The sequence below is a fragment of the Caenorhabditis remanei genome, chromosome II (assembly GCF_010183535.1).
Source record: "Caenorhabditis remanei strain PX506 chromosome II, whole genome shotgun sequence".
NCBI classification, from domain to species: Eukaryota; Metazoa; Nematoda; class Chromadorea; order Rhabditida; family Rhabditidae; genus Caenorhabditis; species Caenorhabditis remanei.
In genome coordinates this window covers 6406528-6417755 of record NC_071329.1, presented here as the reverse complement: position 1 = coordinate 6417755, position 11228 = coordinate 6406528, and the positions used below count along the sequence as shown (strand labels likewise).

The 11228-nt window shown below is 37.8% G+C and overlaps 1 protein-coding gene across 1 annotated transcript; it reads right to left on the bottom strand.

Moving 5' to 3' along the window:
- Positions 1 to 5535: 5535 nt before the first annotated feature.
- On the bottom strand, positions 5536 to 11228 carry GCK72_004866 (uncharacterized protein; the record flags this gene model as incomplete). Its single annotated transcript, XM_053724921.1, has 8 exons — positions 5536 to 5680; positions 6707 to 7137; positions 7808 to 8701; positions 9405 to 9959; positions 10004 to 10178; positions 10681 to 10943; positions 10993 to 11094; positions 11148 to 11228. 8 exons carry the CDS (start codon positions 11226 to 11228, stop codon positions 5536 to 5538), a joined length of 2646 nt encoding a protein of 881 aa, XP_053589115.1.

The following is an 11228-nucleotide window of genomic DNA, read 5'->3' as shown; positions in this document are numbered from 1 at the left end:
AGTCAGTCATTCTTTATTTTTGTCTGTTCTAAATATTTTTGAATTGAAAAAATATCTACTACGATACCACGTCAAGATTTCTGGTCTGACAAGGGAATTGACTTTTGGTATGCGTTCAGAATTTTCTATAAATTTGTGAGTATTTTTTTTGAATCAGGGGATTACTTACAAACGCGCTCCACCGAAATTGCAAAATTAGTGTGTTGCGTTTGCGGGAAATGGAAATTGAATGAACGATTTAGAAAATTTTAAGAAAACAACGATCCCGTGATATTTCCAAATGTTTTTTCAAAGTGAAATTTGACCTCCCTTCGCGGAAATTGATAGGATCCACCAAATTTCTTCCATGAGCGGAGAAGAGAAAAGAATTTTCGAAGCTAAACGAAATTTGAGAAGGTGTTAAGAAATTTTGAGTAAAATAACAGGATCTTGTGTTTTGATGATACAACTTTTTAAAGAAGAAAACGCGGAAAAAATGAAGAGACAAAGTGGAAGAGAGGAGGACTCAATAATAAGATTTTTTGGGAAAAAGATATAAAAGGAAGGAGAATAAAAAAAGGAAAAAAAGAGAAATTAATTCATTCCTTGTAGTTAGCTTTCAGAATGAACTTTTTGAGCTCATTTTTGTGACGTTTTGAAGAAATGAATTATTATTCTTTGGAAGAGTTCCAAGATCTAGATGACGTTAAAGGTAAAATGGTCATCTGGAGGAGTGGAGGAACAGACAGATGGATTTGGACAAAAAGACAAATGGACCGACAAGTGAAGCTTAATAAAAGTGTGAATTTCCCTAGTAACACAGACAGATATCCCCGGAAAGATTTTTTCGAAATAAACTGAAAATACGTGGAAATTCGGAATATTAGCACGACACGCTTCTCACTACCGTGCTCTATCGAAACCGAAGAAAATTGTGTGCGAAATTAAGAGTCTCAGAGAAAAAAAGACATTTTTCAAAGGCATTTCGGTGAAGCGCAGTTGTAAGACCTGAACCGAGATAATAGATTTTCAAATTTTTAAAATATTGGGAGAAATCTGAAAAAAACACTATCAGAGGAGGATTTCCAAAACTTTTTCACTCAAAAATCCAAAGATACAGACATTCAGACAGACAGATACACATGAAACTTCTGGGAGACATTCGGACTTTCGGACTTGCGGACACACAGACAGACGTTCTTGACAGATGTTCATCACAAGGTGGCCAGAACCTAAATATACGTTAGAATAATCTTGGCCAACCGGACATATGGGTGCACAGAAAGAAATTTGGACAAACAGATACACAGACAGAATTATCATAATTTTACTGAAGATTTATTAGCTGGGCACAGTTCTTACCACTGCGCTCCACCGAAATGCTCTTAAAGTGTCGACATCCTTTACAAACAGGCTCGAGATATCTGGACATCCGGAGAGACAGATGCACAGACAGACAGAGTATCAGACGGACTCTCAAACTTTATGAAATTTTGAGATTTACATATCGGTTTTAATAATATTTTTGAGAATTCAAAAAAAAAATCAGCGGTGGAAGAAAAAGTCACCATAAATCACTGGAGTATGCAGAATGTTCTCTTCTCGAATTAAGAAAGAACCAGCACGATAAAAAGCAAGAAATTGATGCATCAAACACTCCTCTCACCCCACAAATATGAATGTCACAATTTTTTTTTGCGTGTCGAGGAGACTTGAAAAAAATATAATCTAATTCGATTAGAAAAAAATAAACTGAAGAAAAATAGACATATGTAGTAGTGGTAGTAGTGGAGTTAAAGAGAGGGCAAAGAATATGTGAGGAGATGACGTGGACATCTGGATGTGTGGAGGTACAGACAGATTTCTGGACATTTGGACACACGGATAAACAGACAGACATATGAATGAGCTGATACTCATGAGTTTACAGTAAGATTTACATACACACAGACAGATTTCTGGACATCTGGAAATCCGGAAAAACGGACAGACATACTCAGATATCTCCTTTTAACCCCTGACGGTTAACTCTCTCAACCAGAAAATAATAAATCTTTCACCTGATTGAAATCGACTAGACATGTTTTATGGGGGGTCTTAGTATTAGCACCGCCCATGTCTCCTAGAAATCTCAAAATAGAATTTAGATTAAAAGAGTATTGAGGGAGTGTTCCCCATAATTGAACATTTGATTGACACATTTATTCCGGTCTGTCTCTATTTCTATTTTCCCCACTATTTTTGGCCGCATACCGGGAAGAAAGGAATAAATAAAAAGCTCCGCCCCTTTTTGCAAGTTGCCGCACGAATCGCAAGAAAAGAGGCGTGGTTTAAACTATCGAACCCAGAAAATTACTCTTTGATCTCTTGATTTTCCTAATCTGCTTAAATTTTATTTTCAGCCGATTCGAATGACGTGTGAATTTCAGGGAGAGTGGGACACTAACATAAGGAAAATAGGGTTAATAGGAATAGAGAGGATGAGTACATTGAGAAGAATGGAGTAGGTCAGATGATTCTGGTTTTGAGAAAAAGGGAATGATGATGACGTTATTGTTGAAACAAACAAGGAAAAGGTAGTGTGAATATAAGGACATCTGGAAGCACAGGTTATCAAGAACATACTATCTGTACAATGTTGGGACATCCGGACACTCGTGCAGACAGACAGGTGACAGAATGAAAAGATGACTGCATTTTCCGGCCACCTATTAGCTCGGCACAGTTCTTACAACTGCGCTCCACCGAAATCCCCTTGAGAAATGTCTCTTTTTCTTCAAGTCTCTCTATTTTGTACACAATTTCCTTCGGTTTTCGGTAGAGCGCGGTTGTAAGATGTGTGCTGTGCTAATAAGAACGGGATATATTCATGCACAATAAATCTGTAGGCAAGCGGACATCTCGATACACGGAAGCACAGACAGACATAGAGATATCGAAAAGACTGAAAGTAGTTCAGGCACTCCTTAAATATCCTAATTGGTTGGCCTAGAATTCCAACATTCAAGAATCTCGGTCATCATCACAAACCCCCTAATTCTATGATTATATTGCATTCTTTATTGTTTTTCTCTTTACAAATGTATCCTGTTTCAGGATATTGAGACATCCGGATTCACAAACAGACAGAGAAGAATCTGGAAAACTGGACAAACAGAAACTCAGACAGACTGGATTCTGAAATGAATATCAGTGAACAAAAAGCATCTAGACATTCGGATGCACTGAAATCGGGAAAGTTTGAAAGTTAGGACATCCGGACTTGTGGACACACATACAGGTAATCATGACTGAACACAAGTGTACTGTCAAAAATCAAAAATCAAAAAAAAAAATCAGTTCGAAAAAAAAAATAATAATTCAGTTACTTAGAATGAGAAATCCGTCCGATCGCCTAGAATCGCAAAACTACTCTCTGCACCTCATTCAGCTTGTTGAGAGCTTTCAGAAAAGTACCCACACGCCTAGGTTTGATGGAAATCGGGTACTGACGCGAAAAATACAGTAACCCAAATTATCACTGGTGACTGTAGTATTCGCGTCGAGACCCCAATTGTTCAGAACCTAGGCTTGTGGGTTCTTTTCTGAAAGCTCTCACCTCACTGATTCTGAAAAGAACAAGAAATTGTGGAAAAAATGAATGTCGACACAGAAAACCTTGCGAAAATACAGACAAATATTTAAAACTGAAATGTATTTTGTCTGGAGTTCTGGACATCTGGACAAACGGATATACGGACAGTCAGAGAGACATGGAAATCGGGAGCCATGGATCTACAGTCATGCATTCAGAAATGTTAAACCCCCGGACATGAAGACATATTTCTAAACAAGCAGATGGACATTCGGACACACAGACAGAAATTCTGACAATCGGACGTGTAAATTTTCGCCTCAAAATTGTTCGAAAACCACCGAAAAAACCGAAAAAATTTTTCGTCCGAAAAATTTTTCGCACAGCCCTGATTCGGACATCCGGACACATAGACCAGAATCAGGATATTAGGAAAGGCAGTCATCCGGACATTTGGACACACAGACAGGCTTTCAGATTGTCAAAAGTTACGACAAGAAGTCTAAACTACCAAAATATTTGCAAATTTAGGACATCCGGACATTCCGGACACACAGACCGATACTCATCCATTCTAGTCTTTGCAAAACCAAGTCCAAAAGATCACTTTCCATCTGAACAACCAAAAAAACATTGAAAATGGATCAGCTTTCATTTTAACGTGTTTCGCCACACAAGCTCCGCCCACTTTTCTCTCCAAGTTTAGTAGAGTATGGAGGGAACAACTCGCCAAAATTTCATCTGTTTTTTTTTCAGCCCCACCGGAATGGGGGTATAGAAATGGGAGAGTATAGGAATGGGGGTCCTAAAACCAGATTGAATTGACGAATTGATGAAAATGTAGTGACCTAGAAAAACACTGGTTTAGTGTCGTGTTTTTTTTTGGAAGAAGAAAGAGAAGAAGTGGGAGCGGAATCTAGTATTCTGGAGCTGCTGAAAAGAGAAAACAGAAGCGCATTTGACTAATCAATCTGGTGGTGAGAGGGGGGCTCTCTGTGGAGAAGAAGGGACCGCCCGTTTTCAATTATAAAACATCTGAGCCGCCCCTTTTAGTAGCAGTAACTGGATAGGGGAATGATAGAGAAGGAGGAAATGGATTAGGGTAGGGGGGATTTGTGCAAAAAATATTCGGAAAAAATTTTGGAATGAAAATTGGTGGTTTGAGATTGGGATTCTGATACAGGGTTGACTTTATAATGGTAAATTCCTATACGTGTCAAGGTCCGGATAATTGGCGCTTGGTGTCTTTTTTTTACATCTTTTTGTACTTTTTCAATATTTTCATTATGAAATTTGAATTTAGCTCGTCGAGACGCTTTGAATGAGTATAATCATGACTAGGTTTACTTCAAGTTGGGTCTCATCCCGAAAAAACAACAGTAACTACAGTAACCCAGGTGTTTTCGTGGTGAGACCCAACTATCATCAAAACCTTGGCATGATTATATGCATTCGAAGCGTCTTGATGAGCTGAATTCGAATATTTGCAATTTTTGAATTTTTTTGTGAAATATTGGCTTAGTTACGGTAGTTTCAATAATTTAAATTCTTCGAAAATTTACGAAAATCTGTAACTTTGTTTATTTTTGTGCTATTTTCTTGGTTTTTGGCTTAAAATGGAGCTGGAAATCTGGACAAATCGTGAAACTGATTCCTTTCTTTCTTAACTCCGCCCATTTTCGCCAAAACCTTTTTTCCAAATTTCTTTCAAAAATACAATAAAATCCCCTTCGATATACAAAAAGTACTTTGACGTCGGCGGCATTCCTTCATAAATATCTCCCTTGGGTATCATCTCATTCAGATTTTTTCCAAAAGTGTTCGTTTATAGTTCGCTTTGATTGGTTTTCACCAAGATGAAATATGATTATTTTTTCCAGAAATAAATCATGAAAAGTGGAAAAGTTACAAAAGAAAGGCAATAAACTCGAATCAAAAGAGAAAATACACGTAACCAATACAACCTTTACAAAATGAATAAATCACCACCTAAAAGACAAAACAGGCTTATAGACAACTTTGATGGCTCCTTTTCGGAGAGTTCCTTGTTTGTCAGAGGAGTATTCTTCTGGCATCCAAGTACCGGATGGTCCACTGTAGATGACGGGGAGGTGGAGAATATAGTATCTGAAAATAAGGGGAAGGTTAGAGAAGTGAGTGTACATATGTCTGAATTTCCAGATATACGAATGTCCAGAACCCCCAATATCGAAATATCTGAATTTTCCTACTTAAAAAACCTGAATTTTCCCATACTGGGATATCCAGATACCGTAAATACTGTATTATAACGGCACATGTAATAGAGCGGCACCTGTATTATAACGGCACCCCATCTATACTCAGAATCCATGAATATGATTATTCGGCCAGTTGAAAAATAAAACTGCATGCCGTTATAATACAGTATTTACGGTAAGTAGAATTCCCAATACCCTTATTATCAGATTTATAGATGTTCAGACATTGAATGTCCGGATGTTCAGACTTCAAAAATTTTAAAATTGTAGATTCAAAACTTTTCTGATTTTCAGATATCGATTTCGGTATTCAAAGTTCCTACTATTCCAACTATAAGTGTCAGTTATTCGTCTGCCTGTATTTCTAAATCAGGATGTCCAGATTTAGGAATATCTGAAATTCCAAAACTTAATTTCCGATTTCCAGATTCCAGATAGCTAGACTTTCTTATATGCTTATTGTCAGATTTCTGGATTTTCAGACATTGAGTGTCCTGATATTCGGATGTCCAGATTTCCAAATTTTCAGGATTTTCAGATTCAAAAATTTTCAGATTACCAGATATCCCAATGTCCAGCTGTTTTACATTTCGAGATTCAAAGATTCCCAGATATGTAAGCATTAGTTTGTCCTATCATTCCAACTATAAGTGTCAGTTATATATGTCTGTCTGTATTTCCAACTATCCAGATGTCTAGATTTAGGAATAATCCAAATTTGTGATCTCCAAATTTCTAGATTTTCAAATTTCCAGATTTCCGATTTCCAGATTTCCAGATATCTGAGCATCAGATTGCCCGATTTTCATACAATTTAGGATATTTTCTGTCTGTATTTCTAGATATCCAGATGTCCAGACAACCTATCTATTCGTCTGTCTATCCAGATGTCCGCCCTCTTCCAACTACCCACTTTGAATGATGAAGTTCCAGTGGCTCCTGTCCAGTTCCATAAACTCCCTCGTGTCCCGGTACCAGCATTTTCGGATTAATACTGATATGAACCGGGGCTTTCGGCGTCACCACATGAATCTTCTGAAGCTGTGCCGATTTCAACGGCAGCTTCCGACAAGTACACGGTCGACGAAGAGGTAGATCAGAATCGAGAACGTCACCAAGTGATGCACGATGAGTGGATTCTCGAATGATGCTCGATCCTTTCGAATAAATAATCGGTTCTCCTCGATGATCGACAAAGAATCGATGACCACGAGAGCATTCGTATTCGAAACCAACAAACAATTTCACTCGTGGCACATCGTCCTTCTGCTCTTTTCCACACTTTCGACTCGAGTCTTCGCTTCGCATTTTGTTCACGTCACGGGCCCACACGTCGGGGTTCACCTGGAAAAAAAAGAGAAAATTGGAGTTTTGTTTGTGGATTTTCATTTATATCAGCACAGCACGGTTTTTCCAGTTTCAGTAGAGCGCGATTGTTAAAACCAGGATGTGCTAACTAATAACAAATACACTCAGAAGTCTCAAACTTATGAATTTTTTACATTCAGAAGTCATGTATGTATGTCTCTCTAAGATTCCAGATCTTTGTATGTCCGTCGAAAAAAAGTAACAAAAATGGTGATTTTTCGATTTTTTGATTTTTTTTTCTAATTTTATACTCAAAAACAGGTTTCTAAGGGTCTGTCCTTGAAATACGTACAGTTTTCATAAAAATTCAACATTTTGGCCTCCGAAAAACTCATTTTTTCAGACAGCTTTCCTGACTTTTTTTTTCGAATCTTTCGGTTTTTTCGGTTAAAATTTTTTCAATTTTTTTGTGTCTCGATGTCCGCATGTTCGAAAACAGTATTTTTTCTAATTTTTATCAATTACAGTCCTTTTTTTATCCAAAAGCAGAGTTTTTAACAACATTTTCTCGAAAAACGCTTCATCTTTAGTTCTAGAGGAATATTAAATTTTCAGCGCTATATTCACATTCAGGTCTATCTGTGTGTCTGTTTTTCCAAAAATTATGTGTGTCCAGATGTCCCCATTCCCTCCAAAACTCCCTTACATCCAAAAACACAACGGCCGGACTCAAATACTCTCCTCCCATTTTGAAATTCGGTTGATCTTTCAGTCCTCCGGCGTGTTTATAAATACTCGAATCACCGAGACAAGTCAAGAAAAACGACGGAAAAATCGGCAGTTTTCCAGCCGTCAACGAGTTGGGGACACCCATCAAGAACTCGTCCATTTTTCCCGATTTCTCCAGTTTTTGCATTCGTTTCGCGTGTTCCACCGCCAGATCTCTTTCAGTTTTCGCAGAAGACGTCAACTCTTCACGACGCGAATTCGGGCGAATGAATGAATCCGTGTCGGAGAGAGAATCAGATGCACTCTGCACTCGAATGTCTTCATCTTCATCAGAATCTGTGAATTCTGAAGAGGATTCTGATTCTCGGAGACTTTCAGGTATATCCAGATCATCTATCGTCTCTTCGGCCAATTCGTCTTCTCGTTGAGCCATTTTCTTGGCGGCTCGGAGGGAATTCGATTCACGGTCCGCCCACATTATGTCATCTTTCTCCTCGGCATCCTCCTGATACAACTGGAATTGATATCTCCACAAACGTTTGCAACACTTGAATTCTGGATTCTCATAAAAGTCGCAATTCGCTTCTTTTACTGAAAACGGCTCCTGTCGAACCATTTGTTTCTTTCCACAAATACACGTGCCAACTGAAGTATTCGATGCGTCGTGTGACGTCCATCTGGATTCTGGAGCAGTTTGATCACCGTACGTCGGATGGACTTTCTTGATACACGGATGACCCATCATTGAGATTGATTCGCACGCACGGAGGTCCGATTGCCACATTTCATTGCATTGGGCTTGCATTTCGGACAGAACTTGGGAAGAGTTCACTCCGACGACTGATTCGATGTAGAGAGTCGCTTCGTTGAACTGAAAAAAAAAGGAAAGTTTGAGGGATTTTGAAGCTTTTTGAAAAGAAAAATTTAAAATTTCGCTTAAAAGCCAGCGGAGTTATTTCTAGATTCCGTCCACTTTTCTGTTAAGGAGTCTATCTGTATGTCCCGATGTCCAGAAATAATGATTTTTAATAGGAAAGTGGGCGGAGCCTGTTTTAACAGGTCTGCACTTCTTCTTTTCTTTGTGATTCTCCGGTGTTTCTGGGGCAGAAACTTTCTGGCGTGCTTTTGACGCGTTTTAAACTTCAAAAAAGGAAATTTTCAGAAAAAATCTTATATTTTTGAGAAATTGTGAATGTAAAAAAGACGTGGATCTCATAAGAAAATGCGTCGAAGGTGCGCCAGGAAGTTCAGAAACATGTTGATATGAATCGAATGTTTTCTGGCGAGACTTCGACGCGTTTTTTGAAAACACAGATTTTTCTCTCAATTTTTACTGAAATTGTTTTTTTTATTAGGACGATGTCCAAGTATCTGTCTGCATGTCTCGATGCCCAGTATCTGGGGTGCTTTTGACGCGTTTGAGACTTCAAAAAAGGAGATTTTTAGAGACAAAAATCGATTAATATTTTCGTTGTTTTTCGAGAAATTTGGATGGAAAAATACGTGGATCTCATAAGAAAATGCGCAAAAGGTGCGCCAGTTTTCTCAATTTTCACTGGTTTCTCCCTACTCACCCTCATCTGATGCTCCTCCTTACTACGTATTCTAACCGGTTCCGTCACTTCCATATCAGTCATCCTGAATCCTCTTCTCTCACCAGATATCGGTCGTTTCTCATTCGTATAGAGCCTTCGTGCTTCTTCCAAATGATCCGTTTGGATTCTTTTGATGAAACTTTGCATTTGGGTTACTGTAGCATCGGGTTTCTCTTCGAGTGATCCATCAAGAACACATTGAAGTGTTGTCATCACTTTTATCACATTTTCCAATGTGATCTCATTTCGTTCCGATCGGAAATTGTCCTCGAGAAACTTGACAAATGAGTTATTACTCGCCAGTTTATGATTATTTCCAGTCAATTTCGTGTTTTCAGCTTCTGCCATGAAGATCTCAAACATCTCCGATACAATATCTCTTTTCACAATATTTGGATTCAGAAGATGAACGATTGGAATGGTTTCATTCAGTTGACACAAAGAATTCGCTCCACAATCTATCAGATCGTACAGTTTCAGAATATCCGTCAGCTGATTATCCAGATTCTTTTCCAGCTTTTCGTAGAGTTCTTGCTTAAATAACTTGGCGAAATTGCGAGCGGATCTCTTACTAATACCTTTTTATTAACATTAACATCCGGTCGAATATTATTCCTTTGGAATGCAACCAGAAGACGTGGAATCACCATTCGACCTTCGGATTCTGAATTTGTCATCGTCCGATTATTGAATGAGACATCACGAAGACCAGAGGAGACGAGCAGTTTGTTCACTTTTTTGCGAAGTTGAAGTCTGGAAAATCGAGAATTTTTGAGATTTAAAGGGGGAAAATTGGGGATTTTCGAGAAAAAATGTTTTCGAACAGTTTTTGAAGCAATTTTAGCAAGAATAGTGCATTTTTAAGCCAAAAGACTGAAATTTTGAGTGTGGAAACCAGGTTTTTGCTCCGCAAACTCGGATTTTTTTTTGATTTTTAGTTATTTTTTCTAGAAAACAATTTTATAAACTTGATTATCAACCTGATATTGTGATTTTTCAATAAAAACTCGGTTTGCATGCAAATTTGCAGCCATTTTTTTTTCGTATTTTCTCGCGAAAATAACTGGAAATTTTGATAGAATTCGACAGAAAAGTTATTCGTTTTGGTGAAAAATACAGTTTTTTAATCTTTAGAACAGATTTTTTCGATCATAAAACCGATTTCCAGCAGGGAATTATAATTCTGGTTAAAATTATTATTTTCAATCTGATGTCTTCTGTCTTTTCACATGTTCCGACTCTTAAATATATTCACCTCAACGAATTGACTTTCCTCAAAAATCGCATAAATTCCAAATCAATTCTCGACGTCTGCTCGAAAATGATGATAAAATGACAAGAAATGAACAAAAAATGCAACATTCTCATTTCTTGTGATTCACTTTCAGCCATCGCATCAAAGTAATTCGTCGTTTTTCGATTTTCTGAATTCAGGCATTTCCGAATATTTGCCACGTCATCAGCACCGTTCATAACCAGGAAAAGGATTTGCTCGTCGTCGGAAAAGTGGGCGGAGATCTGAAAAATATTTCTGTGAATTTTTGAAACAAAAAAGTCAATTTCTTACCGTGCAAGTCTCGTTTTCACCAGTAGTAACTGGAAACACATTCTCCCGCAAATAACAATTAATATTATCGCCTTTTCCGTGATCTGGATAATCTTTTCCTATCTGAAATTAATTATTTAATGAAGTTTTCCATCAAGTTTTGTTTTTAAACTTACAATTCCAATTACTTTGATTTTGGTGTCAAGTTGAGCTTTGTAAACAGTTTTTGATTGTTCGAGCCATTCCGATATATTCAT